The 15,098-nt window shown below is 46.4% G+C and overlaps 1 protein-coding gene and 1 long non-coding RNA gene across 2 annotated transcripts in view; both read left to right on the top strand.

Moving 5' to 3' along the window:
- TMEM60 (transmembrane protein 60) overlaps positions 1–5,302 on the top strand; it is a 110,947-nt gene extending 105,645 nt beyond the window's left edge. Inside the window, exons 3-4 of the mRNA XM_069628043.1 lie at positions 1,917–2,038; positions 2,503–5,302. Coding sequence (XP_069484144.1) covers positions 1,917–2,038; positions 2,503–2,640 — 260 coding nt within the window. The 3' untranslated portion in view covers positions 2,641–5,302. The remainder of the gene's footprint in view (positions 1–1,916; positions 2,039–2,502) is intronic.
- Positions 5,303–9,557: 4,255 nt separating this feature from the next.
- Positions 9,558–12,537, top strand: LOC138512923 (uncharacterized). Its single transcript, XR_011281617.1, has 2 exons — positions 9,558–11,402; positions 11,646–12,537. It is a non-coding gene; the product is annotated as an uncharacterized lncRNA (long non-coding RNA).
- Positions 12,538–15,098: the final 2,561 nt, after the last annotated feature.

Here is a 15,098-nt window from a genome sequence, read left to right as displayed (position 1 = left end):
TCTTTGCAGTAGCTAAATATCGTTATAGAGAAAACATCTGTATATTTAATGCTCCTTCCATGAGGGAACATTTTCTCTTGCCTTCTAAAACTGAACTTAGTGTGATTGTTTGCAAATTTTCGGACTGACCGCTCTGTCTGTCTTCTTACCCCCTTTTTGCTCTGAGTCTATCGCATTGTTCTGCAGAGTTCTGCAAGGATCTGCGCTATCTCCTATCCTCTTCAACATTTATTTCCGCCCTTTACTCGTTATTATTATGTCTCATGGTTTCCGTTTCTACTCGTATGCGGATGATACGCAGATCCTGGTACGTCTGGATCTCTCTCGTCCTGAAACCTCGGCCAGGCTTAGGAGATGTCTCGAGGACTTGGGTGCCTGGATGGCAAGCAACTCCTTTAAACTTAATGGCAGTAAAACAGAGGTCCTTGTGGTCGGAACAACTAGCCCCCTCAACTACTGGACCCCTGGCTTCTGGCCTACAACTCTCGGCCCATTTCCCTTGCCTTCCCCTACAGTAAGAAATCTGGTGGTTAAGTGTTCATCTTCTCTGACTATGACTGAGCAGGCCGGTGCTGTCTGCAAAACCGGGCATTTTAAATTGCGCACTCCGAGGAAGGTTCTCCCCTTCATTCCTGGTCATCTTCATGCTCCTGTGGTAGGAGCGTTGGTTCTTAGTACGGCCAATTATTGTAACTCGCTGTACTACGGCCAACCACGCTATCTGGTAAATCGCATTCAAATGCTACTGAATGCAGCAGCTCCAGCAGTACTGCGCCCTCCGGCCCACGCTCACATGGCACCACTCTTGCATTGATCTGTGCCGGGGTGGTGGGCAGGGAGATGTGCTGCGGTGCATGCTGCAGGAGTGCGCCCAGCACCTGGCAAAGCGTGATGGACAACATGGGCTGCGACATGCCATGTAGCATGCCCACAGTGTGCTGGAAGATGCCTGTGGTGAGGAAGTGCAGCACGGACACAAGCATCAGCCTGTGTTAGGGTGAACATCTCTGCTATGGTCTCCCTGTTGAGGCTGTGTAGAGTAATTAGATGCCCATCGGTTAGTGTCCTGGGTGGTGGACTGACCCGGGGAGTGTGCCCTCTCCTTGCACGGCGTCTCCTCTGCCTCTGCTGTTTGTGCTCTGTGGTGCTGCTGTGTATACCTCTGCAGGTAAATGTAGATCAGGAAGGGCTGGATCTCCAGGCTTGCAAAAGCTAGAGGCAGCATGGTGTAGAGAAATGTGTTTGCGGAAGTGTGGCCACTACATACTCTTTCAGAGTCTATTGAGTACACCTGTGGCTTCATCTGAATCCCCTGTTTCCATCTACCTCCACTTTTTGGGTGGTGGTAACTGCACTGTTTTTCTGGCATAATGAATGCCCATTTATGGCGGCAACTAGGCGGTATGTCAACTTGTAATATGGTGCAATTACTGTTTTTGATGCTGGTGCAAATTCTGCAGGCAGAATTACCGCTGGGACTAATTTCTCAGGTTTTGAATGCTAATTCTGCCACTGGTAATTCTACCAGCGGAATTTGCACCTATTTTCTGAAACCCCTAATTCGACAGAGTGCTAACAGTTGTGGTAATTGCGTTACCTGTAAACACAGAAGAGGGACTCGGATCACCAAAATCCCCTCAGGTAGTAGGTTTCTTTTCTTACAAACACAAACTTGACAATGTATAAACACAATTCAACATTAATGAAAATGATCGTTGATTGTTAATTCCGTTACCGCCACATTTTCCACTTATCGCCCAAATTGAAAGAAGGATCAAAGTCCGTGAAAAAATAACTTGTGGAAAATAGTGCATGATCGCTTGGAAAGGCTTGCATATCAAACCCACTTTGTCTCTTATGTGGCTTTTATGGTACTGCTTTTGCACTTTACTTTCACTGCTTTCCTTTCCTCTAAGGTTCTGCTGCGATGCGGTGTCTGTTTCCAAGTGGCACTCATCTGTCTTTGTCGCTGAATGAACCACTGCAGAAGCTGTCACCGAGTGAATTCCCACTGTGCCATAACATGGAACACTGCAAGGTCTGTCTATGAATGACATTTTCACTGAATTAAGTACTGCAGTGTGTCAATCAATGAATCCCTCTGTGTCTATTACAAATTGAATTTCAATTCAATTAATGACTTGCATTGTTAATGCAGTTAAGGGCTTGCAGTGTCACACAGTAAACGTGGAACAGAGACTGTGGCTAAATGGAGAGTTGCTGTGTTTGTCAATGAGTGAAGCAATGAAGTGTGACACTGAGTGAAGTGCTGCAGTGTTTGTACAGTGTGAAGAACTGCAGAGTCTCTCAAAGACAAAATTGTTGTAGAGCAGTGGTTTTACCAGGTAGTGTTTGACTTTTACAAAAACAATTGGCAAACTTAGTAGGTCTGGATTTGTAAATGTAGAGGCTGAGATTGTATTTTATAGGCAGGGTTGCCCAAAATCATCCCCAATAGAGCTAAATAAATGGGCACCAGCTAAATCTTCTTTTTCTTTACAGCACTGTGGTCGGAAGTGCAGCTCAGCTGGGACTGAACAAATGGCCCACTCAATTGAAGAAAAGACAGAGGTGTGTGATGGGCCAGAAATGAAAGCCGGACACAAAGTTGTCATGTTTTTGGTGAAAGACATTTATTAAATAAAGATGGGTTGGAAGAATACCTCTCTGGCCCTATTCTACAGAGGATCTTCCCTACCTAGAAATGTAATGATTGGTCTGTGTCAGGATGTCAGTAACTGAAAAGCCATCTTTGTGTCCAGAACATCCTATCCTGACCCTCACACTTCAAACAAAACAACAAAGGGTGAAAGGACATGTCTTTAACTTGATGTTGGCAAAGATGTTCAAAAACCAAAAGTATAAGAATGACTTCAGCAAAAGAGTTCTCAAAGGTAAAGACAATTTGGTCCAGAGGATGATCCCCTTCCCCAGGATTCTTAGATAGGATGGCAAAAATAATTGGCCTCATTCTGACTATGCCGGTATCCTGGCGGTAGAGCCGCCAGGATACCGGCATTTGGTACTTACCTTCACCGGCACTCGGTCTGGTGGCATTGCCAGATTACAAGTGCCGGGGGGGCGGTGTAAATCCCCATTCATGGTGTCCCATAGGACGCCATGCAGGGATTTTCTGTTGCCGGTGGCGGTAATGAGGGCTTTTTTGGCTGGTAGGGCACCTGATTTCCCTACTACATTTATATGGGGGTAGCCCAGGTGCCCCACCGGCAAAACTGTAGGCGGGCAGTCTGGTAAAGTGCCAGTATCCACGGATACCAACACTTTTTTACTGTTCTGTCTGACTCGGAATGAGGCTCCTCCCGCTCAACTGATATCTTATACTGTTTCACTCTGGGGAGTCTCGCATTCTCCTTCAGTTTTATCCCAATTGGATCAATTAGCAGAGTTCCCACATCATTACTATGTGCTGCCCATAAGTGTTCTGGTAAATCCTGTAATTCTAATGGTAGGGGTCTGCTGAGTGCCATTATAATGCGGTTACTTGGGTCATTTATGGTCATGCGCACCCCGTTCGGGGAACAATAAATGGTAGCATATAGTGCTTTTAAAGAATCGATGCCTAGTAAGTTTTCGGGACATTTCTCTGTTAGCAACCATTTACCATCCCACTTGACCCCTTCAATCTCTGCTTCCATTTCTCCACTTATCGGAGTCACTATATGTTCCCCACCAAACCCTAGTGATGTCTTGTTAGTTCCCGATAGTGGTGCTGACGGGACGGCTTTAGTGTCCACTGAGCTATTTCCAGCTCTGGTGTCCACTAAACATTTGATGGCGGGTTGCTGACCTAATCGTAAAGATATATAAGGACCCTTTTGATCGGTACAAATACCGTTCCCCCAGATCCACCTCGGCCTCTTCATAAGAGACTGCTAGTTGGGTCCTGAAATCTTTCTCATTCCTTTCCAAACAATATACAGTCCTCTCCTTGACACTGATCGAACTGTAACATCTGTCCTGTCCCTTGGTCAAAGAAATTCGGCCCGGGAGTCGAAAAATTCACTCTCGGACCTGGTGGTATATTAGACTGTCGAGGGGGCGGTCTGGGCCCTACTGGCAGAGGGCCCGTTCTCCGGGCCATACTTTCTGGACACTGGTTCTTCCAATGAGCAAGCTTCTTGCAAAAAGCGCATACATTCTGGACCAGACCGTCCGGCCGTGCATACGTACTTACCCGGGGAGCGTTATTTCCGGTATTCTGTTTTTTCCATTGACTGGTAGGGTACCTCTGGTTTCTCCTTGCATCTGTTGCCCTTATTGTAATTGTTGCATTAATACTCTCGTCTTTAGTTCCTTCTCTGCCTTTACCTTTGTCTGCACCTGGGTTTGCTCATTTTGTTCATAATATCATGCCATCTCTAACAGTTCTCTAGGTGATTTAGACTGCCACATGCTTTCTGCTGCCTGCAAGTCCTTTTGGATAGGTTGGTGCAAACCATCTACAAAGCTCCCTGCAAAATATCTTTAACCCGTCTCACTTGTTAGGTCTAACCCACTATGGGCTTTGAACGCTGCTCCGTATTTTAAAAAATATGACGCCACATCTTCAGTGGGGCCTTGGGTCACAGCAGCCAGTTTCTCAACATTCACATCTATTGATTTAAGGACCTTCTCTAATGCACCTAACACATTCATACCGTGTAATTTCAAAGCATCAGTCAGTTTTTCATGTTGCCTCCTATAATCACTTTCCTTTGTAACCGCTGCCCAGTCTATTCCCACTTCATTACTTGCCCTAAATGGAATCCACACCTGTTCTGGAACTAGTGACATCATGATGTTATCCACATCCTCCACCGTATACTGACCAGGTCGGAACAGTTTCCTCATTTCCTTATAGAAGCCTGCTGGGTCTATCCGAGGGTCTGGGATGCTTTTGGTAATCTGCATCAGTTCTGTTCTTGTCAATGGGACATACACATACGTTTGGACGGGTTCATTACTATCCCCTGTCATAGGCTGACATTCTCGCAAGGGAAATGCAGCCGCCCCTCCTGATTCCCCCTTACTCTTTTTATCCAAGGTCTCCTTCCAAGTTTTATACAGTTCTAATGCCCGCTTCAGCATACTCTTTTTCCTCGACCTCGTTGTACGACTTCCTTCTGGTACCCGTGGATCTGGATCCTCCTTTGAATAGTCTCTGAGACCCTGTAACTGTAACTCTGAATTGCCATCAGCTTTATCAATCAGTGTGTGCCTCATCACCAGTTGGGCTGTAACGCCGGTGGTATTACTGTCGGCACTATTGGCCCTAGCGCCAAACCCCCCAGTGCTATTAGCGCCGGATCACGGGTTTGGCGGAACGGTTAGGGCCCATTCCCCATTGGGCCCATTCGGGAATTCCTCATTCCCCATTGGGCCCAATGGGGAAATTTTGCACTATTACCGCCGGCAGATTTTACTGCTGGCGGTAATAGTGCCGAAAATGGGCAAATTTGCCACGGATTTGGACCCAGTTTAGAGCTGGGGGCAAATCCGCCAAAACCATGATCTGGTGGACCCTTAAATATGGCGGTAATAGCACTACCGCCGCATTTAAGGGTTACTGCCAGACTCGTGATGAGGCCCAGTGTCTAATAGTTTGATCATATGGATCAAACACTGGGCTTGTTCCTCCCATCCGTGGGTCATTATGTCATACCTGGCTTACGTCTCTGGTTGCTAACTCCTCTACCTTTTTAACCGCCAAGTTCTTCCCAGTTCCGACTGCTCCCGACATCTGTTGCTTCCTTATTTCTAATTCCTCAGCTAGTTCTTGTTCCTTTTCCATCTGGGTCATATGTCCCTTTCAAATTTCTTCCATGATTATTTCCATATATTCCCATAATGCCGATTTTGTCCTACCTACCTTTATTCCTGCTTCAGCGTCCAGATAGGACTTTGAATACTTATCCTGCACCTGTTTTCTAAAATCATTGCAATTTTCCATCATTAGTTGTGCAGTCTTTTTAAACTCCACTGGTCTTAATCTGTCCAATTACTTCTTCACATCTTCCCCCAACCTCTCTCCTTCCACTTCCTTTGCTAGGGTTTCTAAGTCTCTTACTCGTTCCGGAGATATTACAACCATCCTAGTGACCCCCACTTCCCTATTCTCACCAAACCTCATTGGAAACTCACCTTCTTCAGCGGCCTCTGTTATCAACCTGGGAGCTGTGGCTCCTGGGAATAGGAGATTGTTTGTGATTAATTCAGATTCCCTAGTAATGTCCTCATATCTTGGGGCAGGGATGGACGGGTACATACCCTTACTCTCCTTTATCATCATCTTTCTCCCTTCTGCATAATTTTTTTCTTGTAACTCTTTGACATCTAACTGTCTTGCCTTTTCTACAGCTGTTCGTCTATTTTGCTTCCGCTCGCTTATTATTTGTGCCTTCTGCCTCCTAATTGCCTCGACCCTCAACAACCTGATTGCCTCAAACTGTGCTGGTCGGACATGTCTCTTTACCAATTCTATTTCTACTAGGCCAATGCTGTCCAAATCAAATGTGCCCTTTTCCCCCCACTTATGTTGGAGTGAGTCTTTTGTATATTCTGTCCACTGGCTCACAAACAAGGTTGCATTTAACCCGTGCTTAATTAACATTTGAAATGCCGGTGTTCTCTCTAATGGTTAAATAGTTGTTTTCATACGATAGTTAGGGTGATGACTTTCCACCCCTGGATCTCCCTCTACAGGGATCAGACCCTCAAATGACAACAGGGACACTTCACTTCCCCTTCTCTTGCAAGATTTCCTGCTTTAAAGAATCTTAATGTCCTTTCAAACGCAAACAATGCAGTGTGAATCTCCCTTGATTTGGTTCACGCCTGTCAAAACACTGTTCAAAGGGACTTCAGGTCTCGCTCCTTCTCATTAGCATCCCTCTGCCGGGTTCACTCTTGCCAATCCTTTCTTAGTGATGACTTTAAACCCCTGGATCTCCCTCCTTCGGGTTCACTTTGACATTGTTGCAAACCAGTTCCTTGTGGACATCCCTCCGCCGGATTCACTCTTGCCAACACAATGTTGATGTACTTTTCATATCATGCGGGATTCGGGTCCCTTCATTTCCCATTCATCTGCTGGGCAAAGACTTTCGACTGTACGGAGGATTTGACAAGACCCCTGTATGACTACTTTGACACCTCTTCACCTATTCCCAAGGCCTTCTGGTTATGGTAGTCTCTACCTTCGGGAAATCGCACAGAGCTTTCTGCGTGAGCACCCACGTGGTGCCGGACGCCTCGGTTGAAGGCTTTCCCCCTACTTTGGTTACTCAAAGTTCAATTAGCCGCTTGCTACTTTCAACATCGTTTGGTTTCTTTTTCGGCTTTCCCCTCGACTCACCAGCTGTGATAAATTGCTTTGCTTTCTTGTCAGAGTCAAGGCTGGTACCAATGGGCTATGTGTCTCTCCACGGCTTGGCTGTCAGTGGAGGAGGCGCCCGGGCACCGTTGACATCTGCTGCAACACACGCTGGCTATTGTTCGCGATGTTACGATTCCTTCTATTGAGGCTTCATGGGTCTCTGTCAATAAGGGCAAGGTCACTTCTCACTTTGGTGTCTTCTCGACTTGCGCTCTCTTTTGCCTCCTCTTGAACTGCCCTGCTGAGTTAGCTCTCACATTGTGCGGTCTGCTTTGCTCATAGTGTGCTGTCATGCTCCACCTTTTCGCCATGTGGGGAAAGGAAAGGGTTGTCAGATGAGTGTGGTTTAGGTCAATTGCCTGGCTCTGCCTGACCCATTCTTCGGGACATGTCAGGTAAACAGCTCTGGTGTTAGTCTGTTGTCTTTCTCCGTGTGTGAAAGTGTTTGTGTCAACAAAGGGGCGTAGAGCTTCTAAATATCCTACGGGGTAGGATGGGGAAAAGGTGTTACAAGGAATGTGGTACTGTGTCTCAACCTTTGGTGTGCAACTTCCACTTCCCGAAGATCCCTCATCCAGGTGGTCCTCCCCCACTGGTCCACCCCCAAGAACTGGATCCAATAGCGAAGGCTGTGTCCTGGCCACCTGGATGACAGATCTCTGGGGACTAGCTGGTGAGACACCTTCGGGTTTCTCACAGTTGGTCTGAAGTAAAAGGTAACCCTGGGTGCTCCACAAACATTTTGCAGTAGCAAATAACTTTGAATACCAAACCAGAGGCAACAAGGGCGCAATTCTCCTTTTCTGAGATATCAACTAGCGGAAACCTGTAACCCACATTGCCAACAGCCAAGTGGCTATTCAGAAGCAGTAAAGAGGCAACAAAGCCACAATACTCCTTTTCTGAGATATCAGCTGGCGGAAAACCATCATTGGCAGCAGTCATGAGACTATAATGGCAGGCCACCATTGTTCAACTCTCCACACAAAGGACACTGGTGTGGGGAAACTTGGAACAAAGATTGCCACTAACAGAAAAGACCAATTGTAATTGTAGGAGTTTTTCCTCCTGGCAGGGCAATATACCAGGAAAGGGATTAGTTGTAGTTAGTCCTGGCAGGCGAGTATACCAGGAATGAAACAGTTGTTTTGAAGAAGTGTGGTGTGGTTTTGGCAGAAAGGTGCTGTGGAAAGAAACTGTTAACTTGATAAAGACATTTGCTGCGCTGTCCTGACAAAGGTATTCCATTGGAAGAATATTGTGGTATCCTTATTTCTACTTTACATCCTGACACAAGTACTTTGTGGATGAAACATGGTTGGATTTTGGAGTTTGATTTTGGAACAAGTGGTTTGTAAAAGAGACATTTGCTTTGCCAAGTGGAAGAACATATTGAATGGAAAAGACATTTTGTGTTGAAGTGAATAGAACTTTGTTGAATCAAACTCTTTGCAAAAGACTTCCTGAATGGATCCAGGGGAAAGGAACCAAACCCTGGTCACAAGGAGTACTTTGGGGAAATCATATGAATATCCTTTAACATTAACATAATTTTGAACTTTTGCAGTGTTTTGTTGAACTGAAATCAGATCTATGTTTCTTGTACACTTTGGTTATATGTATTAGTGTGAGGGCCAGATATATTTGGGACACTAGGTCGCCTTTCTTTAGTTTTAGTTTGCTAGGTAGGAACCTTCTCATTACGATAGGGACTGATAGGCGTTTATCTCAACCCTCTTTATTTAATAAAAATGGCAAAATTTGAGAAATCTACAACTTTGTGTACGTCTCGCATTTCTGACCTGTGAGAAACTAGGTGTCTCACCCGCTAGTCTACGCGGGTCTCTCTCTCAGGTGGCCAGGGCACAGCCAGCATCTTCGGATCAAGACCCTGGAGGTGGACCAGTGCAGGAGGATCACCTGGGTAAGGGGTCTTTGGGGAGTGGGACACTGGATAACAAGATGCGGTATCCCCCCCTTTAACTCCTTTACCCCATCCTACCAAGTAGGATACGTGGGAACTCAACCCCCACCCCATTTCCCATTACAAACACTTTCACATGGACAGCCTGCTCTGGTAGAAGACAGACTCACACCCGAGCAGTGTACCTGACATGTCCCAATACAATGGTCAGGTGAGGTTGGGTAATAGCTGACAATCATTCACACCTGACTTCCATCATTAAACTTCCCCACACAGATAAAAGGCGGTGCACAAGAGCAAACACTGAGCAAAGCATGCAAAGGAACAGCAGTTTCGAGTCAGCAGTGGAATGAAGGGAGAAAGACAGAAAATTACAAAGGGTTCGCAAGGAAGGAAATATCCTTAAACTTTTCGACAAGAAACTGCTACTTTCCAGAAACCTCCTACAGTGAAAGCGTAAGGCCAGGAAACCCGCATAAAGAATCCTTCATTGTGTGTCAAAGATACCAGAGGTCCTCCCGGGGGTGCTGGCCAAGGCGGGGAGGAGCAGCAGCAGCCGTGGTATCGTCCTTGGCTCTGAGAACAAAGGGAGCACCAGACAGATCAACACAGCTGGTGAGTTGGGTAGACAGATGCAAGACCGGTCTGTGTTGAAGTCAAGGATGTCACAGGTTTCCCACTTTCTCACCTGAGTTCGCTGCTTGCTGGAGTTCTTGGGAGGAGTCTTCTTCCGTACGGTTCGGGTTTTGTACAACCCCGTATGGCTGTCTTCGGGTTCCAGCATTCGTTCCGCTTCTACGTCAAGGGTCAATTGGAAGTCCAGGCTTCGAAGAAGGTGTACTCAGAGGCGGATACACTGAGTCCGGGAAGCAAGACAGGATAAGGAGGAAGGAGGATAGTAGGAGGAAGTGGGAGGTCTGGGAACCAGGAAACAGAGTTCAGCGAAGGCGAACTACAGAGCACACGTCTAGCCACAGCAATCAGTAGCATTGAGACGCGCGGGGCTGCTGGGGCGTGGCTTCTTTATAGAACGTGCTACGTCGGACGTGAAAGCTGGTAGGCAGCGTTCTGTGTTTAATGGCCATGTTGGAAGTACAGCAGAGTGTAAGCCCCGATGTGTCAAGGACCAGGAGGTCCAAAAGGGGCGTGTCCGATGGTTCATGACAAAGAATGCAAGTGGCAGGAGGCTAGCTCGGGAGGATAGCTCTCGGGAGGATAACTCAGGGGCAGTGAGCTCGCTTTGGAAGCATGACGACACGGAGCACCACAGGTTCGATCCCCGGGTCCATGCTTAGAAACCTCTGGGTATTAAGCGTGTTATAAATAAATCATATCAACATTGTATAACGAGTGCTGGAACAAACATTGGTAAACGTGTGTAATGAAAGACCCGAGTAAAGCTACACTGATGATGGATGCTTGAACTTGAGAAAGATCCAATACCGTTGACAGAGTGATCCATCACTGTGAATGTGCTCAATCGAAGGTCTCTGTAAGGTATCCCGCAAAGAGAAATGAAAGTAGAAGATTGATGAGAATTGTATGAAGTGAATCAAAGTGGTCCTGCAACGGTTCACGCAAAACCCATTGCACATTCGAATGTCTTCGATTTTGATATCAAAAAGATCTGAGTGTCATGTCCCACAGGAGGCGCTGCTCTGAGGCTGACTCCGCCCCCATTGCCAGGGAAGGCTTATCAGGCATCTCAGACAGGGCTTTGGCGTGTTGCTATTCTTCCCAGCACCACGCTTCGTGAATTTGTGTCCTAGTCTCTTTACTTATACCTTGAATGTATCCCGTCCTTTGATTTGACCTCCTTTCTTCCCTTAAGACTCCCTGCATATCCAGGTCACACTCCTGTGCTACATTTGAATTCTACTTTCCTTTCTATCTGTGCAGTGGATAGGAGCTCCTTTGGTACGTTATCCCGCATTCCCTTTCTAGGCCAACTTCACATTTATTTCGTTCTCTGTAATAACTTGCTTGTTGTTTCAGGAATCGCCCCTTTTCCTTGATTGCCACAAGAACACGCAACGCAGTCTATGCTCCGCTGCATTCTCTGCTGCAGCTCCACTGCCTCTGAGTGTCGGGAATACATCTCTGGTAAGATCCTATCGCCTCCCATCATTCTCCTATTTATCGGACTCTCCCTGAACACCCTCACTTACCTGTTACGATCCAACAGAGTTCATCTTCCCCTTTCCTCTGCAATTCATTCAAGCTGCCTGCCACAGCAACTCTGAGCCCGCATTTACTCACGGCATCCCTGATCTTCCTCTCCTTAATGTTCAGTGGTGTTTACTACCTAAAATGTCCCTACTAACATTCAACCTTTTCAATTAACAGCCTCTACTAGAAGAAGCTGTCTATCCAGATATCGCCTGATTTCCTCGCTTCCCAAAACCTCCAGAAGGACGCCCAGTTTTCTAGAAGCAAGCAGGGTATTATTCCCCAGAAGGTTTCCCTGGCGGTTTCATTCCATCCTGGCAAGACTTCCAACGGGTCGGAAGGGGATTACCAGGAGGCTTCTCGTCCCCACTGCAGCCTCAGATCCAGGATGGTGAACTTTGTACAATTGAAGACCGTTTTATGACAAATGCTTATACAAGCCTTATAGTTCATACAAACCTTACATCGAGCCCGAACATGGGAGATCAATATTAAGAGGATCTGAGCCCGAATCAGGGAGACCAAGTGTGAATATTGTGATAAAAGGGAGTTGCAACCTGAAGGAGGGAGACCCATGATGAACATTGAAAACGAGAACTTGTGCATGTGAAAATCCTGATCGGAATGGAACTTTGAGATTTGTTTACAATGACAGACCCTCTGCAGTAAGAGACTGTTATTTGAATAGAGGCTGTGGCAGAAGACCCTGTTGTCTTTGCTTTGAACTGTATCCTCATGGCCGAGAAGCCAGAGTGTGTGCGAAGCTCGAACGTGCTGCCTTACCCCGTGCTGAAAACGTGGGGAAGGGAAGCCAACCGCTCAACTATCCTGACATATTATTTCTTGAACACTTTTCCTTGTTGCATACATTGTTGTCCCACACCATTTTGTATTTGGAAGTAAGGATTGGCAATAGGTGTATTGGTATAGGCCCTTTTATTTTGACAGACTTGACAAGAACTGCGTTATTATTATTTGATGGTTGTAGCTTGCTCCCATCCTTAGATTTAGGTTTAGATAGGCGTTCAACCAACCCATTTAAAGTTCAATAAACACCCTTGAACTGTGATCCCTTGTGTCTGTCTTCAATGTTTGATATCATGCCTTCCTTACAGACCCCTCACAGAACATAGCAGCAGTGAAGCTACTGTTGCCTGTATGTAGTTGAGTCTGAAAAGAGCCATTAAAAGCTGATACTCTCCATACCCAGCAATGTGGTGCTTTCATTTACAAAAGAAATGGAGCAGTGGAGTAACTTTGCTGAAAATGTTGGGGGGGACATGACAATGGAAAGAAAGGGGCAGGGTGGAGGAATGGCGAACAGTGTCTCTGAGGGATAACACTAAACTATTACACCACAAGAGTCCATTACCAACGCTCTGTTATAACTTTCATAAGACTGGTGGCATATCTTTATAATTCAATTCTAAAGGCACGCCAGTGTTATGAAACGTATAACACCACAGTTGGTCTTTAGAATTCACTGCATTGACAACCGTAAAAAAAGAGGGCCTGCCAGTAGGCTGAAGGGAGCTTGTGTTTGATAATTGCCACCAGGGCACTGACTCAAACAAGCATATAATTTAAAACCGCACATTAGGTTGCTTATTCTAATTTCCTCAATTACTTGCAACATTCGGACTCATTAACATTAAGGTATGTTTTCCTGTATTCAAATTACCCTAAACAGTAGTGTACCGAGTGGGATGCCACACTGGGACATTTGTCAGAGGGACGACACTCCAGTTCGGCACCTCAAAGAGGGTGCCCAACGGGAAAGGTGTCCCACTGGCATGAGAATGTGTGCCGAACAATTCTTGCTCAGCACGATTATTGTCCTGGCAGCAGGACACCTTACCCTGTCCTAATGGTAAAGGTTTCCCAGTGCCAGGACAATTTCCCAAGCAGGTCCAGGAAGCAGAGGGGCCTCACGTTTCTCTGTGTCAACAGAGCATTACATTCTGAGCCATTAGGCATTGATGGAAGGGAAGGTGCGACAATTAGCAGGGACTTTTGTCCCTTTTGATATGTGAATGGGAGGGAGTGATCAGAAGTGAGAAGGGTGCATAATGTTGCATCTTTTATGAAACAATGACTATGGCTTAAAACCCAAGGGGTATTCGTTAGGCTCACATTAATATGCATGATACTTTTGTGACTTTGCATGCAGCATGGGGAGAATAAAACTAAAGCCATACTCTCATTCCTCAACATATTTCTCTGACACTATATATAGTGTACAGTTAGTCGACTATGAAAGGCTAGTTTATTATATAATGTGCTTTGCTTCCAAGGCACTGCTATAAATAATTATTTAAGCACATGAAATGCAAAGCAATACCGTAATAAATATCTGTATCAACTAAACCTGGGAAGATGTGCACAGTTGCTTAAATTGTCCACATCCCAGTCTCACCATTGTGATCCTGGGCAATTCATTTAATCCCACTGTGCCTTATCTGAAGCTCTGTACATGATTTCGATTCACTTCAAAGCTTATGCTACTATAATAAAAAAAGCCTGATGACTTTAGAGTTTCTCCATACATAACAATAGTGCATTTTAGGTATTTTACAGAAACTTATTTGCCACTTGGCTTACTTATGGCAACTAATTCTAAAGTCACTACCATGGTTGCTGCACAATCCTTTGTTTACTCGCATCGCGCTGACTGCCTTTAATTCAAAATCTCGGGCGTGATGCAGCGCCACAATGAGGCGCGGCCTCATGGCGTTGCTAGGCAACGTGCCAAACATCTTCACCCAACATCCGCCGGCAGGCGGAAGAGCCGGCCAGTCGAAGGCCAGTATAAGGCCCTTTTCTGCGCCGACTTGCCAGCATTCCTTCCTGTGGTGGAGAGGTCGGGAGCCCCCCACCAGGACCAGCAAATCACCTACACGCCGCCCAGAAGCCTTCGGTCCCGCACTACAGCTGATTGCACTACTGGTGAGACATCCTCCACCCCTGTGCATCCCCTGTGCATGTGTGTGCCTGCCTGGGCCCCTCAGAGCCCATATTACCCCATAATCAGAAGCCGTTGCTGCACAATCCTTTGTTTACTCGCATTGCGCCGACTGCCTTTAATTCAAAATGTCGGGCGTGATGCGGCGCCACAACGAGGCTCGGCCTCATGGCGTTGCTAGGCAACTGGCCTAACATCTTCACCCAACATCCGCCAGCAGGCGGAAGAGCCGGCAGTCAAAGGCCAGTATAAGGCCTTGTTCTGCGCCGACTTGCCAGCATTCCTTCTTGTGGTGGAGAGGGCAGGAGCCCTCCACCAGGACCAGCAGATTACCAACGTGACCGACACGCCGCCCAGAAGCCTTCGGTCCCGCACTACAGCTGATCGCACTACTGGTGAGGCATCCTCCACCCCTGTGCAGCCCCATGCACGTGTGTGCCTGCCTGGGCCCCTCCGAGTCCATATTACCACATAATCAGAAGCCGTTGCTGTACAATCCTTTACCCAAATTACCCAACCTGGCATAACTGCTTTTAGCAATGAGTAAACAATATAGACACAGGGGTCTACTAATACAGTTATTATAGGTTGTGATAGACAGTATTGCAATAACATAGGGAGATCTCAAATATTTTGGCTACGGTGCTGACTGTCACAGGATATACTTC

The sequence above is a fragment of the Ambystoma mexicanum genome, chromosome 12 (assembly GCF_040938575.1).
Source record: "Ambystoma mexicanum isolate Mex_15411 chromosome 12, UKY_AmexF1_1, whole genome shotgun sequence".
In the NCBI taxonomy this organism is placed as follows: domain Eukaryota; kingdom Metazoa; phylum Chordata; class Amphibia; order Caudata; family Ambystomatidae; genus Ambystoma; species Ambystoma mexicanum.
Note: the sequence above shows the minus strand (reverse complement) of the source record. Positions and strands in the feature narration are given on the sequence as shown.